This window comes from Podarcis bocagei (assembly GCF_964188305.1).
Source record: "Podarcis bocagei genome assembly, chromosome: Z".
In the NCBI taxonomy this organism is placed as follows: Eukaryota; Metazoa; Chordata; class Lepidosauria; order Squamata; family Lacertidae; genus Podarcis; species Podarcis bocagei.
This window is the reverse complement of record NC_138140.1, coordinates 22,232,756-22,259,084: the sequence shown is the minus strand read 5'-3', so window position 1 is coordinate 22,259,084 and position 26,329 is coordinate 22,232,756. Positions and strand designations below refer to the sequence as shown.

General features: G+C 48.6%; 1 protein-coding gene and 1 long non-coding RNA gene across 4 annotated transcripts in view; both read left to right on the top strand.

Moving 5' to 3' along the window:
- The first annotated feature begins 6,331 nt into the window (after nt 1-6,331).
- Nucleotides 6,332-26,329, top strand: part of VSIG4 (V-set and immunoglobulin domain containing 4) — a 62,311-nt gene continuing 42,313 nt past the window's right edge. For all 3 annotated transcript variants that reach the window (XM_081178779.1, XM_081178780.1, XM_081178778.1), the window contains exon 1: nt 6,332-7,113. In XM_081178779.1, the coding sequence (XP_081034905.1) occupies nt 6,711-7,113 (403 nt within the window). In that variant the 5' untranslated portion in view covers nt 6,332-6,710. The remainder of the gene's footprint in view (nt 7,114-26,329) is intronic.
- Nucleotides 18,222-25,490, top strand: LOC308578512. Its single transcript, XR_014003971.1, has 2 exons — nt 18,222-19,470; nt 25,285-25,490. It is a non-coding gene; the product is annotated as an uncharacterized lncRNA (long non-coding RNA).

Genomic DNA, 26,329 nt, shown 5'->3' with positions numbered 1-26,329 from the left:
AAGGATCTTCTCCCTCATCTTCAGGATGGTCCCGATGGTCAATGGGTTCCTGCCGTACTCCCTGGCGAGGTCTGTCACACGCATTCCACCGTCGTGCTTCTGAATGATCTCCTTCTTCATTTCCAGCATCACCTTCTCCTTCTTCCTCTCGCCGGCCTCTGCAGCAGCAGTCTTCTTGGGTCCCATGGCAGCACAGCTCCTAGCTTCGTAAACTCAGAAAGAAAAAAAATCAGTGCTTCACACCCAAAAAATTCAAAAGCACCCAGCCACCCACCACACAGGAATTCAAACCCAGAACCAAGTCCTTGAATTCCAAACACCCAACCCAAAATCCAAAAACCCCCCAAAAAAGTTTTAAAAGTTTAACTTACGAAATGGCTGCAAATCACCAAAGTCTTCAAAATCCTCAAATGGCTGCAAAAGAAGTTTTGGAAAAGCTTTAAAAATCACCAAAGTCTTCAAAAACCTCAACTTTTCCCCCAGCCACGCACCCACCACACAGAAATTGCAAACCCCTCCCCAACTGTTGCAAACCCCTCCCCAACTGTTCCCCCAGCCACCCACCACACAGAAATTCAAACTCAGAAATTTTTTTTGAAAAAAAACAACATGGCCTAATGGTCACAGAAAATCATAAAAATTCAAAAAAAAACCCACACAAGCTCCCAGATTCTTGCAAACCCCTCCCCAACTGTTCCCCCAGCCACCCACCACACAGAAATTCGAACTCAGAATTTTTTTTTGAAAAACAACAACATGGCCCAATGGTCACAGAAAATCATAAAAATTCAGAAAAACCCACACAAGCTCCCAGATTCTTGCAAACCCCTCCCCAACTGTTCCCCCAGCCACCCACCACACAGAAATTCAAACTCAGCAATTTTTAAATAAAAAAAACAACATAGCCCAATGGTCATAGAAAATCATAAAAATTCAGAAAAACCCACACAAGCTCCCAGATTATTGCAAACCCCTCCCCAACTGTTCCCCCAGCCACCCACCACACAGAAATTCAAACCCAGAATTTTTTTAAAAAAACAGCAGAATGCCCCAATGGTCACAGAAAATCATAAAAATTCAGAAAAACCCACACTAGCTCCCAGATTCTTGCAAACCCCTCCTCAACTGTTCCTCCAGCCACCCACCACACAGAAATTCAAACCCAGAATTTTTTTTAAAAAAAACAGCAGAGTGCCCCAATGGTCACAAAAAATCATAAAAATGCAGAAAAAACCAACACAAGCTTCCAGATTCTTGCAAACCTCTCCCCAACACCAAGTCCTTGAATTCCAAACACCCCAACCCAAAATCCAAAACCCCCCAAAAAAGTTTTAAAAGTTTAACTTACCAAACGGCTGCAAAATAAGTTTTGGAAAAGCTTCAAAAATCAGCAAAGTCCTCAAAAACCTCAAAAAAGGCTACCACACTATGTGTTGCTCCTCGAAGTAAAGTCGCAACTGCACCTCTTCAAGCAAACACCCTGGGTATTAACGGTTTTACGAAAAAGGAAACAAACTTGCAAGACGTTTTTGTCTTGCGAAGCAAGCCCATAGGGAAATTCGTCTTGCGAAGCAGCTAAAAAAACGGAAAACCCTTTCGTCTAGCGAGTTTTCCGTCTTGCGAGGCATTCGTCTTGCGGGGCACCATTGTATACCTGAAGGAGCGTCTCCACCCCCATCTGCCTGGTTCCCTGTAACTTGGCTTCTCGCAGTGAGGGAACCGCCAGAAGGCCCTCGGTGCTGGACCTCAGTGTCCGGGCAGAACGATGGGGGTGGAGACGCTCCTTCAGGTATACTGGGCCAAGGCCATTTAGGGCTTTAAAGGTCAGCACCAGCACTTTGAATTGTGCTCGGAAACATACTGGGAGCCAATGTAGGTCTTTCAAGACCGATGTTATGTGGTCTCGACGGCCACTCCCAGTCACCAGTCTAGCTGCCGCATTCTGGATTAGTTGTAGTTTCCCGGTCACCTTCAAAGGTAGCCCCACATAAAGCGCATTGCAGTAGTCCAAGCGGGAGATAACTAGAGCATGCACCAGTCTGGCGAGGCAATCCACGGGCAAATAGGGTCTCAGCCTGCGTACCAGATGGAGCTGGTAGACAGCTGCCCTGGACACAGAAGTGACCTGCGCCTCCATGGACAGCTGTGAGTCCAAAATGACTCCCAGGCTGCGCACCTGGTCATTCAGGGGCACTGTTACTTCATTCAGGACCAGGGAGTCCTCCATACCCGCCCGCCTCCTGTCCCCCCAAAACAGTACTTCTGTTTTGTCAGGATTCAGCCTCAGGCACTCACACAGGACTTTCACCGCCTTCACTGGTTCTGATTTGAAAGAGAGGTAGAGCTGGGTATCATCTGCATATTGATGAACACCCAGCCCAATCCCCCTGATGATCTCTCCCAGCGGCTGCATGTAGATGTTGAAAAGCATGGGGGAGAGGACAGAACCCTGAGGCACCCCACAAGTGAGAGCCCAGGGGTCTGAACACTCATCGCCCACCAACACTTTCTGGACACGGCCCAGGAGGAAGGAGCGGAACCATTGTATGACAGTGCCCCCAGCTCCCAGCCCCTCTAGACGGTCCAGAAGGATGTTATGGTCAATGGTATCAAACGCCGCTGAGAAATCCAGCAGAACTAGGAAACAGCTCTCACCTTTGTCCCTAGCCTGCCAGAGATCATCGACCTGTGTGATCAAGGTAGTTTCAGCCCCATGATGAGGCCTGAATCCTGACTGGAAGGGATCCAAATAGTCCGCTTCTTCCAGGCATGCCTGGAGTTGTACAGCAACCACTCGCTCAATCACCCTGCCCAACAATGGAAGATTTGAGACTGGGTGATAGTTGGCCATATTGGCTGCATCTAAAGATGTTTTTTTAAGAAGCGGTTTGATAACCGCCTCTTTCAGCGGGTCTGGGAAGTCGCCCTCACAGAGAGAAGCATTCACCACCCCGCAAAGCCCATCACCCAGCTCTTCCCGGCTAGCTTTTATAAGCCAGGATGGGCAAGGATCAAAGAAACAGGTGGTTGGTTTCACTCGTCCAAGCAGCCTGTCTACATCTTCGGGGGTAACAGATTGAAACTGGACCCATGCAACTTAACTAGACAGGACTCTAGCACTCTCCCCCCACGGCCCAGCTTCCACGGTGGAGTCTACCTCTTCCTGAATCTAAGTGACTTTATCTGCAAAAAAACTTTGCAAAATCATTGCAGGAGACCATGTGGCCTGTACTGGGCCCCGATGGAGCAGGTGATTCCGCTAAATTGCTAACCACCTGAAAGAGTCTCCTGCTGCTGTTTTCCACAGATGCAACAGAGGCGGTGGAGGTCTTCTTCGCCGTCACTATCGCCACTTGGTAGGCTCGACTTTGAGCTCTAACCCATGTACGGTCAGATTCAGAATGAGTTATCTGCCACCAGTGCTCTAGCCATCTCAGTGACTGTTTCATTGCCCTCAGATCCGTGGAAAACCATGGGGCTGTCCAGGCTCCATGCAATCGGAGAGGGCGCTTCAGAGCCGAACAGTCAATAGCCCTGGTTAACTCCACATTCCAGCGGGCCACCAGGGAATCAGCTGAAAGGCCATCAACATGGGATAAAACATCCCCTACCACTCTCCGGGAACTATTTGGATCCATTAAGTGGCAGTTTCAAAGGAAACTAGGCAAAGGAAACTAGGCAATTTGCAAACTGGCACAGTGAACTGCAGTAGTGAACAAGCCAAATGTCAATTTCGTGGGGTCCGCTGGTCTGAAATATTATTACTGAAATATGAAAAGTACATGTTTTCATGATGTTTCCAATGCATATTTATTTGCTCTAGTGAGGGTAAACTGGTCCTAGCCTGTAAAATTATGCTCTGTGCATTGTTTAGTTTTTTAATAAGTCAAGACATGCTGTAACTTTGGTGCAATTGGCAGGTAAATGCCAGCATTGGAAACTAGCTGACTGTACACTTATTATTTGCCCATGTAGTGAGAGAATCAGAAACAGTTGAATGGTGTGACACAGGGAGACTGAGCCCTTTCATGATGCATAGCCAAGTTGCATGTGTGCCTTAGAGAATGGCAAAGAATGCAGAAAATGCATGTTTGGGTGTGTTTTTATAGCTGAGGATACTGTCCTTCTGCTTATAACATGGCCATGCAACATGATGCAATGAAATTACAGCGACGTATTTTCTAAGTTTGTAAGTTTTCAGTTCACGTCTTTGAGCTTTTTTTTTTGAAATTTGCAAACCCCATGGTTTGCTATACACCCAGGTTCCCCCAGACATTTTCCCTGATTTTTCAAAATTCCACCTAGACACCAGTTCCAATGGATGAATCCTGGATACATCCGGGGAATTCTGGGTTTATGGCAGCCCTAGAACTGTCTAAACAATACAACCCCAACATTGGTCATGTTACCCAGCTTTTTTTCAGCCGGAAATCACTGGAACTCAGTTCTGGTACCTCTCAGGTGGGTGCCATTGCCATTCTAAGAGAACAAGGGAGGTGTTCATGCTGCACCTCTTTTTCTAGAAAAATAACACTGCCCAGCACCCATTTTCAGTGGGGGTATCTGTCACAGCCTCCTCTTCTGCTTTTTTTACTGGGATATCTTTGCACAGGATTGCAAAGTTATAGGGTTGTGTAGGGTGCCTCATGTTGTCTTTGCAAATGAAGGAAGAAAACATGAGCAAATTAAGCCCTAGCAAGGCAAACACAAGCTGCTATAAACAGAAGAAATGTGGAATGTTTGAAGGGCATTTCCGCAGAAACAGGAGAAAACAACACATTTCTGCAGGAGAGATACAATTCCACAGCAACTCTCAGATATGATATAGACTAAATTGTATTCTCCACCATATACATTTTCTTAAAAAAGCGTATTGACAGCACTTCTTTTGAGGCTTATTTTTTTAAAAAAACATGATAACAGTTAAAGATGTTTATTTCCGAAGTGGCTGTCCTGTACTGAGTGTTTCATAACATGACTTCTATCCTTCATTTTGCTCTAGTCAAATTCAGAACTCAGCTGCAGGAACTAAAAACAAAAGGAGACCCAGTCACATATCTCTGGAACAGCATGGAATTTGGCCCTCAATTTTTATGCAGATACATGTTTTTCTCCTTCTCTTGTAACACCACAACTCCTGCACACCCTGGGATTCTAAATGTCGTAAGATTCAGGACAGACAGAAGGAAGCCATTCATGCACTGCCTTGTAGAACTATGGAGTTCCCACTGGAGGCAGTAATGATCACCAACCTGGATGGCTTGAAAAGCGGATTATACAAATTACTTAAGCTCTTCTTACTGGATGGAAACTGAGGGCTATTGTCTTTACACCCTGCTTGTGAGTTTCCTTGGGGGATCTGGTTGGCTGCTGTTAGTTACTGAGTGTTGAACTAGATTGGACAGAACATCTGACCCATTTGTTACATGCTGGAGAATGGCACGTGGCTAACAATTCCCTTGCTTTTTGTTGTTTGCAGCTGTTAAATGTTCAGAAAAAGTCAGAAACCCAAGGCAGTATAAGTTCCTCAACTAAGTTTCTTCAACATTTGTCAGTGACAACAGCTCACTCATAGGAACACAAGAACCAAGCTGACTGGACTACGCAAAAATAATGCCAAGCATGAACTGACCGTTGTTGACAGTTGAAAGAGCATGCACTTACTTGCCATTAGAATGTTCATCTACCAACGCTTATACAATTGGTTAGAACGCGCCTTGTAACATAAAATGTGTTAAACCCAATACATAACACTCCTCCCCCCAACTTCCTAACAAAAGGAACAAACTAGTCATCAAGGTGTGCTGGCCTTTTCCACTCCTGCTGGGACTGTGCCTGTTCCTGTGTCTGAGTGGGTGACCCAGGAGGTTCCTCCGGTACCCATGGTCTGAGTGGGGCGGTCAGCAAGGCTGATGGAGGGGGTCACTGCCGATGAAGCCACTGAGGATTCTGGCCTGAAGTCGCCCTGCTGGGGTTACTCAGTCACCGGCAACCTGTCTGGTTCCCACCCTGGCCTGGGCACAGAATCTCTTGAGGTACCCATTTCTCTGTCCTCTGGTTCCGCTTGAAGTTTCGTGTTCAGAGGTGCTCTGGCTCTGATATGGTTGATGTGTCTCTTCCAAACCAGTCCCCCCTCCAACCCTACCTTGTAGGAAACCGGACCTGTACAGCGGGCAGTGATACCAGGGACCCAACCCTATTTGGACCCATAGTTTCGGAGGTACACAGTGTCCCTGGGGAGAACCCTCTTGGAGCCCCCCACACCACAGTGGATGGCCGTTGCTCAAGAGCCCGGTTGGGGTGCATACGATCAAGGAGGGTAGTGAGCAACTCCGCCAGGCTCCGGCCAGTTACTGCGCTTCGGGTGATGTGTTGAGCCAATAAGAACTCCGCTAACCAGAGAGTCCAGTCTCCATGCACCATGCACCTAAGCGCATCTTTGGTAGTACAGACCATGTGTTCAGCTTGGCTGTTAGTGGCCGGGTGAAAAGGAGCGGAACGAATGTGGATTCCATTCTTGGTTACATTATCACTCACCAGTATATCTGGAAAGCCGTGTGTTGCAAATAGCTTCCTGAATGCGTTTACAGTAACTCTAGAGGACACGGTTGAGGTCGGCACCACCTCAAGCCACTTGGACTGAGAGTCGACTACTATTAGGAAGTGTTGGCCCTGAAAAGGCCCCACGAAATCCATGTGCACCCGAGACCATGGGGACTGTGTGGACTCCCAGGACTGTACTGGTGCCTTGGGTGGATCCGGCCGGGAGACCTGGCAGGGCTCGCAACATTTCACCCAGCCCTCTATCTCCGCATCTATGCCTGGCCACCACACATAGCTACGGGCCAATGCCTTCATCTGGACGATCCCTGGGTGAGACACATGCAGCCCTTCTAAGACTTTTTTCCTTAACGGGGGGGGGGGCTATGACACGGCTACCCCATAACACACATCCTTGGCGAGTAGACAGCTCATCCTTGCGGGCTGTGCAGCATAAAATTTCTGGACCCGGCTTCCCGGGCCACCCCCTCCCCACCCAGTCCGAGACACAGGACAACAGCCTATCCTTCACAGTCGCGGAGGCAATGTCCTTCACATGCAAGGGCTGGTCCGGTAAGTCTTCCTGCCGCAGGATCTGCATGTCCAATGCTCTTGGTTTCCTCCGCAGCTGGCGCATGTTCCTCAAGGTGCGTCAGATGATCGCTGGTTTGACGATGCTCTCGTAGCTTGGGAGCAGTGGTGTCGGTTGGATCAGTCGAAAGCTCGGTGGACATCCTCATTGTGGGAATCTACGGAAGACAACCGGTCTCGCTGGATGTGGTGAGTTCTCCTTATGTGGGTTGTGGGCCGCCTCGTGGGCATTATTCTTCTCAAAGGCTGTAGCCATATTCATTGCTTCCATCATCATAATAATGTCTTTTGCCAGCAGCTTGCGGCAGAGACGGCTGTCTGATGAACCTTTCGAGAAGTCCCTTGGTGTCAGTGAATTGGCAATACATTGCAATCGCCCAGAGCGCTGTGATGTATTCACTCACTGACTCTTGTGCTTGTTGCTCTCTATGAGCAAAGTCGTAGTGGTGGTGGTTCTTAGTTGGCTGAGGCGTGAGGTGCCTTGTCATACATAGCCTGTATCAGCTCATGGAAAGTGCATGCCACTATGTCCCTGGGTGCCATCAGACCTTCCAGTAGAGTGATGGTAGAACTTCCCAGCACCATCAGTAGCACATCCGCCTTGTCTGCCTCCCTAGTGAAGCCTTGTAGTCGGACGTAGCTCCTTATTCGGCGGAGGCACTGCGGCCATTCTGTAGGATGGCTCATATCAAAGTCTGGTGGCAGCCGACTATGACTGGTAGCCATCCTCGGACCTGGGGCAGTCGCTTGTGCAATTGTGAGTGGTTGCGAAGACACGGCAGGTGCAGTCTTGTTTCCAGGACTATTTGCTGAATCCAGTGTGGCGGTGAGGTCGCGCTTACTGCGAGGTGGCAGGCGGCGGTGCTGTGGTGCGGTCTTGGGCCTCTGGCAGCCGGTGGGAGCTCATCAATCCCACCCTCGTCACTAGTGTTAAATGTTCATAAAAAGTCAGAAGCCCAAGGCAGTATAAGTTCCTCAACTAAGTTTATTCAACAGTTGGGAGTGACAACAGCTCACTCATAGGAAAACAAGAACCGAACTGACTGGACATCGCAATAATAAAGCCGAGTATTAACTGACCGTTGTTGACAGTTGAAAGTGCATGCGCTTACTTGCCATTAGAATGTTCATCTACCAACGCTTATACGTTTGGTTAGAACGCGCCTTGTAACATAAAATGTGTTAAACCCAATACATAACAGCAGCCCTGCCCCAAGGCAATACAGTCGTACCTTAGAAGTCGAACAGAATCCATTCCAGAAGTCCGTTCGAATTCAAAAATGTTCGGAAACCAAAGTGCAGCTTTGGATTGGCTGCAGGAAGCTCCTGCAACCAATCGGAAGCTGCAGAAGCCCCGTCGGATATTTGTGTTCCAAAGAACGTTCTCAAACCAGAACACTCACTTCTGGCTTTGCGGTGTTCGGGAGCCAAGACGTTTGAGTACGAAGGCGTTCGGGATCCAAGGTACTTGAAAAAGGAAATGACTGGAAGAATCCGAGACCAGGGAGAAGAGTCGGTGGAAGAAGATTGGAGGAAATTTAAAATTTATTTACAGAAACATTGTAAAATTTTTGAATGTTGATGACGTTGAAATGAATTAAAGGGGTTCTAGCAACAAGGCAAAATGTAAGATGGGATTGATAATAAACTAAATTGATTATGAATTTGCTGAACCAACTTTTAAAAAAGGGATACAAAAAAGGGAGGCGTGAGGAAGTCAGGAAAATAAGTTAACTAAAGAGGAGTTCAAAAAGAGGGAGTTTTGTTTTTTTGTTTTTTATGTGTTTTTCATTTTTCTCCTTTTTTGTGTTTAATGTTTGTATTTTTGTATTTTGTATTTTTGTATTTTGACTTTGTATTTTTCTGTTTTTGTACTTTTTTCTTCTGTTTTTGTATTTTTTTGAACTTCTTTATTGAGAAAATTTAATAAAATATTAATAAAAAAGAAAAACAGAAAAAGGAAGTTTACTGAGCTGCTGGTAGGCTGCATATACAGTAGAACAGCTCAGGAGTTATGAGTGCAGCTTGGAAGAGTCTCCCCTTTTACACGGTTTCCCCTGCCACTTGAGAATGCGATAACACAGAAGGCTGGTTAGGTCATTCAAAAATTTGGCAGCATAGGAGAAAGCCTTTGACAATATTTCTTGGAGCTTTATGAAGAAAAATCTTCAGGGGATGGGGGTTGGACAGAACTTCAAAAATGGTATAGGTGCGATATACTCTGAACAAAAAGCTAAATTGATAGTAAACAATATGGTTACAGAAGAGTTTAAAATAGAGAAAGGGACACGACAAGGCTGCCCAATTTCCCCATTGCTTTTTATTTCAGTTCTGGAGGTTTTGCTAAATATGATTAGAAGGGACCATTCGATTCAAGGTATTCAGGTCGGAGTTAAACAATACAAACTTAAAGCCTTTGCAGACGATCTCGTTATGACACTACAGGAGCCGATATCCAGTACTAAGAGGGCCTTAGAAGTAATCCAGGATTTTGGTCAAGTGGCAGGTTTTAAATTGAACAAATCAAAAACTAAGGTTTTGGAGAAAAACTTGACGCCGATAGAGAGAGAGAGGTGTCAGAAAGAGACAGACTTAACTTTAGTAAAGAAGGTAAAATACATGACATCTAAGAATGTGAATCTATTTAAACACATGACATCTAAGAATGTAATCTATTTAAACACAACTATGAGAAATGCTGGTCAGAGGTGAAAAAAGATCTAGAAATTTGGACGAACTTGAAGCTTTCCTTGCTGGGTCAAATTGCTGTTATTAAGATGAATGTATTGCCGAGGATGTTATTTTTATTCCAATCATTGCAAATTATTGATAAGATGGACTGTTTCAAGAAGTGGCAAAGAGATATATCTAGATTTGTCTGGCAGGGCAAAAAGCCCAGAATAAAATTTAAAATTCTTACTGATGCTAAAGACAGAGGGGGGTTTGCCCTGCCAGACTTAAAACTTTATTATGAGTCAGCAGCTTTTTGCTGGCTGAAGGAATGGCTGCTTCTTGAGAATACAGATGTTTTGGATCTTGAAGGGTATGACAATGTATTTGGGTGGCATGCATATTTATGGTACGGCAAGATAAAAGCACATAAGGCATTTAAAAACCATATTGTCAGGAAAGCATTGTTTAATGTCTGGATAAGGTATAAAGACTTTTTGGAGAGTAAAACTCCAAGGTGGCTATCACCTATGGAAGCGAAAGCTCTGAAAAAACTCAACATGGAAGCTAAATGGCCAAAATATTGGGAAATTTTAGAACAGGAAGGTGATAAATTGAAATTGCAGAGTTACGACAAGCTTAAAGAGAAGGTGCGAGACTGGTTACATTATTTTCAAATAAGAGAGGTTTATAATTTGGAGAGAAAAATTGGTTTCCAGGTGGAAAAATCAAAGCTAGAAACAGAATTGTTAGAACCCAATTGTCAGAGCTGCTCGAAGATCCTAGCTCACAGAGGATCACGCTAGCCAGCGATCATTAAGTAAAAGTCTTTATTGAGTTACAGTTTCCATTTTCAAGCTGCTGCGTGCAACTCTACGTCTAGTAGCTAGATCGGCGAAGCTCCGTCTGATTCTCCGCCCCTTGTGCACCAACTTAATATCCTAGCCCTGCTCCACCTTTTCCGCCTGACTGTTCTCCTCTGGGTCCCTCTGCCCCCCGGGGTTTCTTCCTTCCGGGATTCTTCTGACGCTGACCCGGACCCTCCTGCCTCCTTGCGCCGGGCTTTAGGACCTGGCTCCCTTTCCGGGCTGCTTACTGCGCCGCCTTCCTCTGCATTTGAACTTGGCGTGCGCGCCCAACCTTCCACTTTCCGCTTAACCGTTTCTTCGCTCCCCGATGGAGGTGTGGCCACTCCTGACTCATGCCCCCCCTCCTGTGGTGAGCTGCCAGCGCTTGCCCCCTGGCTCCCTTCCTCCTCCCTGCTCCCTAGCGGTGACGCTGGTCCCGATTTCCAACTGCTCTCCTCTGAGTCCCCTCTGGCTCTATCTTCCTGGGGTGCCCCCCTAAACTCCCCCCTTGCCCTGGCCACTGGTGCTCCTTTCTGTGAATCCTCTGATTCACTGGAAAGACTCGGAGATCTCGGGTCGTCGTCATCACTCATCCTTTCTTCTGCCTCCTCCCCTTCGCTCTCTGTTTCCTCCCTTGCCCTTGCCTCTGCTCCTAAACCCCTGACATCCATCCCCCCCTCGAAGCCCCCCATTCCCCCCTCCCCTCCTTCCGGTGCTGGAACTGGGTGCTGCTGTTGCAAAGGGACGAATGTCGGATATCGTTCGCTTCCCGTGGCGGGCCTCCATCTGAAGGCTCCCGGGTCTTCCTAACTGCTCCCGTCGACGACGGTCACCTCCGCTTCCATCTCTGTGCCGCTGTGCTCGAAACCAGGGTCGTCCCCGAAAACGTCCATGTCCGTCTCTCCCTCACTTCCTCCTGGCGGCGTTGCTCGTCCTGGGCATTCCAGCCACTTTCTGCGGAACTGCTCCTCTGGTCGATCGTCCCACCAATACGAGGGTTCTGATGCAGATCCCGAGGGTGACCCCTCCGGGGAACGTACGTCTTGTGTTGGGTCCTCGTCCGAGTCGAACCCCCGGAAAGTGCTGGCCGAAAGCGTGGGCGTGAAAAGCCAGTCGTCGAAAAAGTCTGCTGGCATTGGTCTATGTGGGAAGAGGGCGTGAAACTCGTCTTTGAGTAGAGGTTCGTCCAAAGCGTAGCCCGGCACCCAGCTGTTCGCACTGGCCAGGGTGCCCTCCTTGGCGAGAAAGTATTCTACCCCCTCCTCCCCCCATCTGGAGTCCAAAATCTCCGTGACTTCGTTGATGCGCTCCTTCTGTGCCACTCCCGCGTGCCCTGTTCTGTCTCTGACCGGACTCGGCGCCGTTCCGGGTTCTTGGAACCTGTGCGGTGCCTTGTAGGGAGTGAGCACCGATCTGTGGAACACCGGATGCATTCTGGAACCCTCCGGAAGTGCCAGTCTGAAAGCTACCGGGTTGACCTGCTCTTCGACTTGGTAGGGCCCCAGTTGTTTATGCCCTAGTTTCTTCTTGGCCAACGACCTGGCCGGCACTGCGTGGGCTGCTAACCAGACCCAGTCTCCCACGTGGAGCTCTTCGCCAACCCTTCTGTGCTTGTCCGCTTGTACCTTGTATGCGTGTTTGGCCAGCTCCAGGTGGCGCCTCAGCTGATCGTGGACTTCCTGCAGCTCCGACGCGAACGCATCTGCTGTCTGCGGCTCCCCCTCCCCCATTCTTTCCAGTCCCGGGAAGGTTCTGGGGTGCCTCCCATTGTTGGCGAAGAACGGCGTGACCCCCGTGGACACGTGCTTCGTGTTGTTGTAGGCGAACTCGGCAAGCGGCAGGTAATCCACCCACGTCGCAGGCTGTTGATTTGCATAACATCTCAGGTACTGCTGCATGATGGCATTGACCCGCTCCGCTTGCCCGTTGGTCTGCGGGTGTCTCGCCGACGCCAGGTTGATCTTGACGTTCAGGAAGCCCATCAGCTTCTGCCAGAAATTCGAGATGAACTGCCGCCCCCGGTCGGACAGAATAGACCGTGGCAGACCGTGAACCTTGAACACGTGGTCTATGAACAGTTTGGCGGTTTGCTCCGCCGTGGCCACCTTCGCACACGGAATGAAATGTGCCATCTTGGAAAACAGGTCCACCACCACCAGCACTGCCGTCTTGCCTCTCGAGCTGGGCAGATCTGTGACAAAGTCCAGAGCCACCCTCTCCCAAGGTTCGACCGGAGTTTGCAGCGGTTCCAACAGTCCGGCCGGCGGTCTGTGCACTGGCTTGGCCCTCTGGCAGGTGTCGCACCTCGCCACGTAGTCTGCGACCTCCCCTCTCATTCCAGGCCACCAGAAATCCCTGGCTACTAATTCCACCGTCTTCTCCTTGCCAAAGTGCCCGGCCGTGGGCGCGTCGTGCAGCTGCTGCAGCACCTTGGCGCGAAGGTCGTCTCCCGGCACGTAGATGGCCCCTTTACGGATGAGCAATCCATCTCGTAGCTGGAAACCGTCGGCCGCAGCCTTGCCCCTTTGCACCTCTGCCATCTTTGTTTGCGCGAAGGAGTCATCCTGCAACGCTCGGCGCACCGCCTCCAGGTCCACGGTGGCCGCGGCGCACGCCCACACTGTTGGTGCGAAGATGTGCATGGCGGCCGCTGGCGTTGCGTCCTCCAGATACTGTGGCTTACGGGAGAGGGCGTCCGCCATGATGTTAGTGTCCCCCGGGACATACTCTATGCGGAAGTCGAAGTTCGCAAAGAACTCAGCCCAACGTATCTGCCTCTGGTTTAGGAACTGTGCCGTGCGCCAGTGCTCCAGATTCTTGTGGTCCGTGCAAACCTGCACCGTGTGCTTGGCGCCGATCAGGAAGTGCCTCCACGCTTTGAACGCTGCATGAATGGCCAGCAACTCCCTGTCCCAGATGGTGTAGTTCTGCTCGGACTTGCTGAGCTTCCTGGAGTAAAACGCTCCCGGTCGCCACACCCCCTGCTGGTCCTTCTGCAGCAGGACCGCCCCCACGGCTCTGTCCGAGGCGTCTGTCTCCACCCTCATCGGCCTGCTGGGGTTGACATGAAGCAGCTGCTCTTCCGACGCGAAGAGACGCTTGAGCGCCTGAAAGGACTGCTCCGCCTGCTCTGTCCAAACGAACTTCTTTTTCTTGGAGCTAAGCGTGTCTGTGATGGCCGCTGTCTGCATAGCGAAGCCTTTGATAAACTTGCGATAGAAGTTCGCGAAGCCGACAAACCGTTGGACCTCCTTCCGGTTGCGTGGACTCTTCCAATCCAACACCGCTCGAACCTTGGCGCTGTCCATGGCGAGCCCCTTGTCAGACAGCTTGTAGCCCAGAAAGTCCACCTCCGTCACGTCAAATTGGCACTTCTCCAGCTTGGCGTAGAGCCTATGTTGCTTTAGCCTGCTCAGCACTTCCTTGACGTGCCCGTCATGCTCCTGCTGCGATTCCGAAAAGATCAGGATGTCATCTAAGAAACAGACGCACGTCTTGTAGAGAAGTCCCGCCAACACGTGATGCATGAAAGCTTGAAAAACGTGGGAGCCATTTTGCAATCCAAAAGGCATAACTCTATACTCGTAGGTCCCCAGTGGCGTGAACATGGCCGTCTTCCACTCATCTCCTTCCCGCATGCGAATGAGGTTGTACGCCCCTCGCAGGTCCAACTTGGTGAACACTTTTCCCTTCCGCACCTTCGCTAGGAGGTCGTCGATTCGGGGCATGGGGAAGTCCGATGGCTTGGTCCCACTGTTCAAAATGCGATAGTCCACGACCAGTCTTTTTTGGGGCGTGTCTCGCTTTTTAACAAAGAATACAGGACTGCCCCCTGCTGCCTTGGACTCTCGGATGAAACCGCGCTCCAAATTATGATCTATGAACTCCTTGAGTTCTTGCAGTTCGTCCTCTGACATGGAATACAGTTTCCCTTTAGGCAGCGCCGCCCCCGGCAGCAGGTCAATTTTGCAGTCATATGGTCTGTGAGGGGGTAGTCTGTCCGCCTCCTTTTCGCAGAAAACTTCCAAAAATTCTGCGTACTTGTGGGGAATCGCTTGCAGCGTGCCTAGCAGCAGCTGTGACTCCTCTTCCTCTCCTTCCTGCCGGGGCACGATGCAGTGTTCAGCACAAAAGGAAGAGCCGAAGATCAGCTGCCTCTGGTACCAAGCCAGCGTTGGGCTGTGCTTGTCCAGCCAACTCATTCCCAATACAATGGGCGTATCCGATAGCTGAGTGACATTGAAGCTGATGACTTCTCTGTGATTCCCAAGTCGCATCACCATCGGTGGCGTCTGCTTCACCACTCGCCCCCCTAGCAGCTCCCTGCCATCCACCGTGACAACCTGCAGGGGCAGTGTGGCCGGCAGCAACTGTATAGCGTGTTTGTCGACAAAGTCCTGCCCTATAACGTCCGCGTTGCTGCCCGAGTCCACGGTGATTGCCACGTCCATGGTGATGCCATTGGGCAGCTGGAGAGATGCGGTGAGCCTCACTACTGGTTTGGGCGGGAGGGGGTTCACGGGCTGTAAAATTTCTGGGGACTGCGTCACTAACACGTCTGGCTGGGCCCCAGTGCCTCTTCCTCCAGCCAGACTGCGTCGTTTCCCTGCTGTGGTCCACCTTGCTGCGTCACTGCAGTCACCATTGCTGAGGCTGCAGTGAGCTTGTGGGGCCTCTGGGGACACTCTTTCGCCATGTGCCCTGGCTCCTCACAGACGTAACACTTCCTGTTCCCTCTAGGAGGCTTCGCTTTCACTGCTGCCGGTGCTAGGGCTCTGGTTGCTGACTGAGCCCTTGCACCTCCCACCTCCATAGGTTCCGCTCCTCCTCCTGGTGGAGGCGTGGATTGCGCCCGCGCTGCGTCTCTGGGAAGGAAGGAGGGGCCCCTGGCTGGTTCGCGCCCTCCACGCCCTTCGTCCCTGCTCCACGGACGTTCTTCCAGCCGCACCCCCACTGCCAGTGCCCTCTGAACGACCTCCTGGGTGGTCCGGGGTCGCTCCCCCCTCGCGATCTCATCTTTAATCGAGCTGTGCAGCCCCTCCCAAAAGAGGTCTCTCACAGGGGCCGAATCTCTGTCCCATTCCAGGGCACTGACCAAAGCGAAAAAGCGGGCATGATATTGCCTTACGCTGGCCCTCCCTTGCCTTAGTCCATGCACCTCCTTCCGGGCAAGATCCACGTCAATGCTTGATAAAAAACACCCATCCATCGCTTTAATAAAGGCATCCGCATCTCGGAGCGCCGGATCCTTATCTCTCCATAGATTGCGCAGCCATGCTTTAGCATCCCCATGCAAATGGGACATGATGAATCCCACCTTCTCTTGCTCATCTCTAAAGTCTTTATTCAGCAGTTGCAGTGCGCACAGTACATCTGCTCTAAAGTTGGGATACTGTTGCAGGTTCCCATCAAAGTGAGAGACCAGACCGCCTGTACGTCTCGCCAACCCAATTCCCTCCTGTCTGGGTGTCTGCTTTGTAAGCACGTCTAACCTGACTTGGAGATCCCTGCAAGCGGCAGCTGCCTCCTCCTCTCTCTTCCGGGATGCGAGAGCCTCTGCAGTCAGTTGTGACACTGCTTTTCTGAGTTCCTCTATCTGCTGCTCAGCCGTCATGTCGGCTGCCGTTCGTGAGCTCGCTGGTAGGCACCTGCTTCTCTCCCCTCCTCGAGGCTGTAGATGCCCACACTTGTGAGACGGAGCTTACTGTCAGAGCTGCTCGAAGATCCTAGCTCACAGAGGATCACGCTAGCCAGCGATCATTAAGTAAAAGTCTTTATTGAGTTACAGTTTCCATTTTCAAGCTGCTGCGTGCAACTCTACGTCTAGTAGCTAGATCGGCGAAGCTCCGTCTGATTCTCCGCCCCTTGTGCACCAACTTAATATCCTAGCCCTGCTCCACCTTTTCCGCCTGACTGTTCTCCTCTGGGTCCCTCTGCCCCCCGGGGTTTCTTCCTTCCGGGATTCTTCTGACGCTGACCCGGACCCTCCTGCCTCCTTGCGCCGGGCTTTAGGACCTGGCTCCCTTTCCGGGCTGCTTACTGCGCCGCCTTCCTCTGCATTTGAACTTGGCGTGCGCGCCCAACCTTCCACTTTCCGCTTAACCGTTTCTTCGCTCCCCGATGGAGGTGTGGCCACTCCTGACTCATGCCCCCCCTCCTGTGGTGAGCTGCCAGCGCTTGCCCCCTGGCTCCCTTCCTCCTCCCTGCTCCCTAGCGGTGACGCTGGTCCCGATTTCCAACTGCTCTCCTCTGAGTCCCCTCTGGCTCTATCTTCCTGGGGTGCCCCCCTAAACTCCCCCCTTGCCCTGGCCACTGGTGCTCCTTTCTGTGAATCCTCTGATTCACTGGAAAGACTCGGAGATCTCGGGTCGTCGTCATCACTCATCCTTTCTTCTGCCTCCTCCCCTTCGCTCTCTGTTTCCTCCCTTGCCCTTGCCTCTGCTCCTAAACCCCTGACACCAATGCTAAGATACTTTCAAGAATGTATAATCTGCTGTTGAAATGGAATATGGAGGAAGAAACGGTAAAATCTGCAATGATAAAATGGGCACAAGATATAGGTCACAATATTATGTTTGCTGACTGGGAGAAGTTGTGGACGGCCGGGATTAAATTTACGGCATGTAATGCCTTAAAAGAGAATATTATGAAAATGATATACAGGTGGTACATGACTCTAGTCAAGCTTGCAAAAATATACCATTTGCCCGATAACAAATGTTGGAAATGTAAAGAGATTGAAGGTACATTCTTTCACCTTTGGTGGACGTGCCCAAGGATCAAGGCCTTCTGGGAAATGATATATAATGAACTGAAAACGGTATTTAAATATACTTTCCCGAAGAAACCAGAGGCCTTCCTCCTGGGCATAGTGGACAAATCGGTGTTAAAGAAGGATAGAACTCTTTTTATGTATGCTACAGCAGCAGCAAGAATCCTCATCGCAAAGCATTGGAAGACACGAGATCTACCCACCTTGGAAGAATGGCAGATGCAACTAATAGACTACATGGAGATGGCGGAAATGACTGGCAGAATCCGAGACCAGGGAGAAGAGTCGGTGGAAGAAGATTGGAGGAAATTTAAAATTTATTTGCAGAAATATTGTAAAATTTTTGAATGCTGATGACATTGAAATGAATTGCAGGGGGTCTAGCAACAAGGTAAAATGTAAGATTGGATTAACAACAGATAAACTAACAGGATATGAATTTGCTGAACTAATTTTTAAAAGGGATACAGGAACGGGAGACGTGAGGAAGTCAGGAAAATAAGTTAATTAAAGATGAGAAATTAAGAAAGAGGGAATTTTTGTTTTTCTCCTATATGTGTTTTTTCTTTTTTCTTTTTTCGTGTTTAATGTTTGTATTTTGTAACTTGTATTTTCGTGTTTAATGTTTGTATTTTTGTATTTTGTAATTTGTATTTTGTGACCTTGTATTTTCTCTGTCTTTGTATTTTTTCTGAATTTTTCTATTGTTAAAACCTAATAAAATATTTATATAAAAAAACAAAATAAAAAAAACAAAATTTGGCAGCATAAATTTTCCTGTAGGTTGTATGGGGTGACTTGGTCCCCTGCAGAAAATTATTTTATTTACTCCTTTGGAGTATTTGGTACCAACCCAAAAGAGTTATCAGAGTGGCTTTCATATGATTAAAACAAGACAGTCCCCACCTGCAAGATTACAATCTAGAGAAACATGATACACAAGGAAAAAGGGAAAGCGAGAGGAGGGGGAAAATCAAAATTAAGGCACTGATTTTTAAACCGTTCTTCCTGTATTTTATTTATTTTTATTCATTAAATTTGTATTCTGCCCTATACCTGCAGGTCTCACGGACCAGCCTGCACAATTCAGGGGCAAGAGGTGCTTGATGGAGCCTTCAAGGAACTGTTTGTGGTTGTGTTTATGTTTAATAGCAGCACGGTATTATCATTATCTGAAGGGGAACTTGTGACTACTTTTCCTCACCCTGACGATCTAAATAAGGGTAAGGAACTTTTAGAGTTTACGCTCAACGAGGTTATAGCTTAGTGGTTACTTTTGAAAGGCACAACACTCTAGGGCTCATCTGCACCTCTGCTTGTTCTACCATTTCCCCAGGGGAAACCTGTGGATTACAGCTGAATTGGACCAAACAGCAATTGAGTTCTCCATGGATGGCTTTTTCTTGCAATTCGGTAGTAAAGAATGTGTTTTCCAGGGGAAAGCTGCAAGGCATGTGCAAAATCACCTGGACCCACATCTAGAAGCAAGGGACAAGCAGGAAAGCACAGGACAGCTGGAGCTGTGCAGCAGCCCTTTGTTTCAAACAAACACTTTGCAGAGATATTTAGGGTTATTCTTAACGTCACGTTTTAAACTTGTCACTGGATGGTTAAATTGTTTCTAGCATGACTATTGACTTGTACTACCCAAATAAACACTCCCATACCCTTCTAGAATCCTAACCCTTCTGTCAGGGAATCAAAACTGGTGTGTCCTGCCTAGGCTAACCCCACTCAAATTGTTCAGTCTTGTCTACCCACAGACAATCCCTAATTCTAACTGAGACCCAGTTTCAGAAGAAACCTATGGCACATCTATGGAACAAGGAGAGGGAACCTGGGAGGATTAGCCATAGACCCCTTCTGTCAAACTAGGCTAAAAGTCCCTATCTGACTATTAAACTGCCGGCATCAAACTGTCACTCTCACTCACCTGGCTAATGGCCTCACCAACTCTTACTAGTAGCTGGGTCACCAGGAAGCAGACCCATGACCTGTCCTTCACAGAGGGCTTCCTTATTTAACAGGCCATGCTTTTATTATGATGGGGTATGTGAATGAATATATAGGATGTGTAGATTGAAAGGGCTCAGGGAGTATCCAGGAGACAGGTTAATGCAAGGGTAGGAGAAACAAGCTCATCGTGCACAGAGGCGTATTGTATACCTTCGAAAATATCTGTCAGTGAGGGTCTGGGCTGCCCTGTGCCCCCCTGCCCTGCTTCACCACAGCCACTTTTAGACATCCTGTTGATTGAACATTCATCCAGATTTGTTTGCGCAGAGATCAGACAATGTTGTCTATTCAATTAGCATTTACCCTGATAGGTTTGCTGGGATGTTGGCTGACAGTTTACTAAGGATGCTGAGAAGTGGCTGCAGTTCTCAGCATCCACCACTCCAGTTCCCAGAATTCTCTGAGGGAAGCTCTGAGAATTCAAGTGGTATCATAAGGCTTTAAATGCATGGTGTCAATGTGACTGGCCTTGTTGCTTTTCGTAGAAAGGTGCTACAAAGGTTTGTTCATATTTGGTTTTGAGGCAGAAGAATCCCACCCTGTCCTGAGGGAATAATGCTCTGCAGCCACTTATTCACTTCATCTACTCCAATCCACTCTGGCAAAAGAGGAAAATTGGTACTTACTGTTAATTTCAGTTTGAAGAGTGGACTGGAGAACATTAACCCACCTCATTTTTTCCTCTGCTTTCTCTTAGACTCAGAGTGGCTTAATATGTTTTTGTTCTCTTGGTTTGAATAAAAATGTAACTACTGTTATGTAATTTCCAAATGCTAGCTTTGTCTGTTCTTAGAATCATTTAATTGTAGAGCTGGAAGGGATCCCGTGGGGTCATCTAGTCCAACCCCCTGCAATGCAGGAATCTCAAAGAAAACTTCCATGACAGGTGGCCCTCCAACCTCTGCTTAAAAACCTCCAAGAAGGAGAGTCCACCACTTCTTGTGGGAGTCTGTTTCATTGCCAACAGCTCTAACAGTCAGAAAGTTCTTCCTGATGTTTTGTCAGAATCTTCTTCCTTGTTTCTTCACTCCATGTGTCCTCCTTTTGAGCCCTTAAGTACGTTAAGTTTTTAACTTTGAAAACTGTTTTCTTAGTAGCCATGACTTCAGCTCATAGGTTTTCAGAGTCGAGGGCCTTGTCCTCTGATCTTCAACTCATTGTTTTCCCACCAGGATAAAGTTGTGTTCTTCCCAACCCCTTCTTTTTCATGCCCAAAATTAATTCAGTTTTTCATAGAACCCAAGACCAGGTGCTTGCTCCTTCCTTCCTTCCTTCCTTCCTTCCTTCCTTCCTTCCTTCCTTCCTTCCTTCCTTCCTTCCTTCCTTCCTTCCTTTCTTTCCTAGTCCCTCATGCAGTCGAGGATACATCTAGGGATGGTATTCCCTAGATGTAAGACATGCCCTACTCTTCCACCCCCCTTTTTTTAAGCAGAGCACTAGAGTTCTGCAAGGTAGGGTCCCTGTATGTCTTACTTAGGTCCATTTAAGGAGAAAAAGGTGTCTTCATCCTCTGTTATCTAGATGGCTTGAATTCTGTATCACTCAGGCATATGGGTCACTGGGGAAGGATCCTTCTAGGGGATCTACCACTCATTCTTTAAGAGAAGTGGCAATAACAACTGCTTTTAAGAGCATTTATTCTGGGTACTTTGAAGGAAAAGATTTTTGTATCTGATTGAGTGGGATCTGACTTGGGGGGTGGTTGGAATAGAAACACCAGTTTGGGTAGGATCATAATTTTTACTGTTGCTAATCTGTCAGGGAGGGACACGGGTGGTGCTGTGGGTAAAACCTCAGTGCCTAGGACTTGCCAATCGTGAGGTCGGCGGTTTGAATCCCCGCGGTAGGGTGAGCTCCCGTCGTTCGTTCCCAGCTCCTGCCCACCTAGCAGTTCGAAAGCACCCCCAGGTGCAAGTAGATAAATAGGTACTGCTTACCAGCGGGAAGGTAAACGGTGTTTCCGTGTGCTGCGCTGGTGCTGGCTCGCCAGAGCAGCTTCGTCACGCTGGCCACGTGACCCGGAAGTGTCTGCGGACAGCGCTGGCCCCGGCCTCTTAAGTGAGATGAGCGCACAACCCTAGAGTCGGACACGACTGGCCCGTACGGGCAGGGGTACCTTTACCTAATCTGTCAGGGAGGGTAAAATGAGTTTTGCTCCATTTTTTTTCAAATTTTGAAGAATTGTCCGCCATACAAGCAGGACGGTGTTTTGAGTAAAGGTTTATTGTTATAATTAATCTAAGGTTTGTGTGACAGAATCAAATGCCTATGAGTTATGTGAATTATTTTTTTTTGGGGGGGGGGAGATTGGTGGTAAAGTAGTGTTGACTAGCATGGACATAAAGATTTTATAATCCTGATTAATCAGATAGATTGGCCAGAAAGATTCTACCTTCTGTTGGTCTTTAAATAGTTTTGGAATAGGTACAGTTGTGTGGTTGTACCATGTTCTGGGGAGGAGGGGCTCCTCTCGCCAAGTCAATAAATAGGTGGACAATATATGTTAATAACATTTCTTCAAAATTGTTTATAAAACCCAGAAGTGAGCAAAGATTTATGTGGTTTCAATGTTTTAAGAACATTGTCAATTTCTTCTAGGGAGACGCGGCTATCTTAAAAGGTTTTCTCATCATGAGTTGTTTCTAAGAAATTGAGGGTATCTTTTTTTATTTGGAGATTGCGAAGCAAATTCTGAGCAGATGTCTTAAGGAGAGACATCTTCTCAGAATGTGATTTTTCAGGTTTCCTGAATCCTTTTGCATTCCACTCTACTTTCTTCAAGGTTTGGGCTTTTTTAGACAGTGGGGGCTTTTGCTCCAAGCTGTTTTTCTGGGCCTTCAAACAGAACTTTAAGCCAGAGTTTAAGCCAGGGACAAAACTAGGCTTTCTTTCACCAGAGTCAAAGACTCAGTCTGTCACACACACAAGCCCATAGGGAAATTTGTCTTGCGGAACAACTCAAAAAACGGAAAACTCTTTCGTCTTGCGCGTTTTTCGTCTTGCGAGGCATTCGTCTTCCGAGGTACCACTGTAGCAGAGCTCGTTACCCGAAGTGTTCATAAGGAGAACGGTACGTAACCCGAGGTTCCACTGTACTGTACAGTGGTACCCCGCAAGACGAATGCCTCGCAAGACGGAAAACCCGCAAGACGAAAGGGTTTTCTGTTTTGGAGGCGCTTCGCAAGACGAATTTCCCTATGGGCTTGCATCGCAAGACGAAAGCCCATAGGGAAATGCTGGCGGTTGGGAGCAAAGACTTTCGCCCACAGCCGGCCTTCAGAAGAGGACCTCTTCTGAAGGCCGGCGGAGGGCAAAAGTCTTTGCTCCCCCCCCCCGCCTGCCTTCCCCCCGCCTGCCCCAGGCGATCTTAAAATGCTGGCGGGCGGGAGCGAAGCGTTCGCTGCCGACCCCCAGCATTTTAAAATCTCCCCCTGTCCCGGGGAGATTTTAAAATGCTGGGGGTCGGGAGCGAAGCGTTCGCTGCCGACCCCCAGCATTTTAAAATCTCCCCGGGAAGCGCTCCCGCTGCCCCCGGACCTCTTTTGAAGCAAGCGGCTGCGGGGAGATCGCTTCTCTCCGCAGCCGCTTGCTTCAAAAGAGGTCCGGGGGCAGCGGGAGCGCTTCCCGCTGCCCCCGGACCTCTTTTGAAGCAAGGGGCGGTGGGGAGAAGCGATCTCCCCGTGCTCCGAAGCCGGGCGGGGGGGTGGGAACACCTGCCCCAGCTACCCCGCTTCGGAACGCTGCTCCGAAGCGGGGTGGGGGGGCGGGAGCACCTGCCCCAGCCGCCGGGCTTTGTAGCGCTGCTGCGAAGCCGGGCGGGGGGGGTGGGAACACCTGCCCCAGCCACCCTGCTTCGGAACGCTGCTCCGAAGCGGGGTGGGGGGCGGGAGCACCTGCCCCAGCCGCCGGGCTTCGTAGCGCTGCTGCGAAGCCGGGCGGGGGGTGGGAACACCTGCCCCAGCCACCCCGCTTCGGAACGCTGCTCCGAAGCGGGGTGGGGGGGCGGGAGCACCTGCCCCAGCCGCCGGGCTTCGTAGCGCTGCTGCGAAGCCGGGCGGGGGGGTGGGAACACCTTCTGAAGGCGGGCGGGGGGCGAAAGTCTTTGTCCCCCCCTGCCTGCCTTCCCAGGGGCTTTTAAATCGCCCCGGACAGCGGAGAAGTCCTCCGCTGTCCGGGGCGATTTTAAAATGCCGCCAGCATTTTAAGATCGCCCGGACAGCGGAGAAGTCCTCCGCTGTCCCAGGGTTTTTTAAAATGCTGGGGGTGAGAAGAAAAGCCCTTGTCCCCCCCCAGCCTTCAGAAGAGGTCCGGGGACAGACTGTCCCCGGACCTGGTCTGAAGGCGGTTTCCCTAGGAACGCATTAATTGATTTTCAATGCATTCCTATGGGAAACCGTGCATCGCAAGACGAAAAAACCGCAAGACGAAGAGACTTGCGGAACGAATTAATTTCGTCTTGCGAGGCACCACTGTACTATAAAATAAATAAGACAGTATTGTAGATGATAAAAAATTTAATTTTTTTTTTTCTTAGCTGCACTGATGATAGTCACTGTTTGAATGGGGGCTTTTATCCATTTCCGCAGTCACACAATCAATCAATCAATCAATCAATCAGTAGCTGAACTGGGTTCTACACAGTCACAAAAACAAATTAAACAAAAAGGCCTCAAAAAACAAAAATGCAAAATAAATAGCAAAAACAAAAGTACCAAAACTAATCTGTTCAAGAAGCCCGTTTGACTTCTGAAATGTTCAAAAACCAAGGCACAGCTTCTGATTGGTGCAGGTGCCCTGGAAACAATAGCTGACAGCCACATCGGACGTTTGGCTTCCGAAAATCGTTTGAAAACCGGAACACTTACTTCCGGTTTTTCAGTGTTTGGAAATCAAGGCGTTTGATAACCAAGGTACCACTGAAAAGGGTTGCAGTTTAAGAATCTAAGGAATAAAATAAAAGAATGAAAAATAGAAGCATCACATTTCTTTCATTGCAAGTATTTTATTTGCAGTATAAACAAGTTGAGTTTTTATAGCTGATTGTATGCCCTCTTTATGTATTCACATGGTGTAAACATGTATGTTGTCCTCTAGATCCTAACAAACACAGAGAAATTAGAACAGCTGTATTAGAAGCAAGCAATACTCCAAAGTGCTTGTGGACTTGCCATTTAATCATAACAAAAGATCCTGTTTCAAAAAAAGGACAGAAGGTGGTGGAGGCTTCACCCGGGGCAAAAAACAACAGCTAGCCCCCCCCCCACCTCCACCAGCTACAGCTCTGTTTAAGCAGCCATCTTCTTCCTTCAGGCCCCCACCCCTCATCTATAATAATATATACTATATATACCACCCTGGAAACTAATATAGTCATATGATAGTTAGCTCATTCAGCTTTCCAGGCTGTATCAAAAACTTAAGGGAAAAAAGCCACAGTGGTACAGAGTAAGGAAAAAATTTCCTTATAGGGGAAAAGGAGACCTGACAAGATGATCAGGGGCAAAGCAGAAATGGAGGGTGGGATGGCTCCTGCCCCCAGATGAGGAGACAGAAGACTTGAAAGGCTCTGCCTAGCCATTTCAGCAGGATGAGTCATCCTATTCACTGAATGTCCTTCAGTCGATTCTGGCAAAATTGAATTATTGGAAGAGTTACTATTTTTGTTGCCGCTGTCCTATCTAACATAGTCGAAATTCATGCCATCTCTTGAAATAATGAGTAATGGACTTTTAACACCTGAGTGTAATTACCTACAAAAAATAGCTTATTAAGTTTTCCGGTGCTGTTTTTCTAGAAAAAAAGAGGTGCCGGAACTCAGCACAAACGCTTGTTCTCTTAGAATGGCAGTGGTGCCAACCTGAGAGTGGCCAGAACTGCGTTCCGGCTGAAAAAAGGCTGGAAGGGAATAGTATGATCATGCCACTGATCTCCCTTTCGCACAGACATCATGCCTTACCTATAAAAGAAAGGAAGAGAAAGCTATAACAACATTTCACTTTATGAACATTATAATATAATTTGCATGTCTGTAAAATCATAAGAAATATGACACATATGGAGTTTCAGTATTTAATCTATTAGTGTGCTGCAGATGTATGGTTGTGAGTTTTATCCTGTTATGGTGATGGTGGTGATGATTAGGGGTTGCTTTAATGTTCTCATATATATTTTTAATTAAGAGAGGGTACCATAGTGGGGGTGGGGAGCACACTGAATAAACCTCCAGCTCTCCGCACAAAAAGGAGATTACAAGGAACACGTTGTGTGCCATCTCAGAGAAATGAAATGAGTTATCACAAGCATAAGCAGGTGGCACGCAACCGTGGAGAAAAACAATGGCAAGACACACAACCCATCCGCCAAGGATGCTTGCCCATCGTTTATGGGAGGTGTGCGAGACTAACTCCCACTGATTCATGCCCATGAGCCGGGGCAGAAGGGGGATCAAATACCACCCGGCTTTCAGGAAGCGGACTGTTGCCTGGATTAATGAGATCAAGAGATTATAACTCTGATAACAATTAACATCACTGGGTGGGGGTGGTGGGGATAAACAGCCTTGCAAAGCCTGACACTGACTGAAGCTAGATAAGTAATTAAAACTTGGCTTGAGCAGATTTCAGGATATTTGAATCTGATTTTTCCATGTCCTTGAGGACACGTCAGTGCTAGAGGACTGGTCCTTGTTTTCCGTAATCCACACCTCCGCTGTCTCATTTTCAAGATCATCAGATTTCAATTCATCCTCACCCCGCAGGACTGAGAGGTCAAGCGGAATGAGGGTACGTATGAGTTACTTCTGAGCAAGAGACAGCAGAGTGCATGATCCAACCCATTGTAACCAACAGTCAAAAGGGGAAGCCTCAACGATAGGGGGTCTTGGCCTCACACA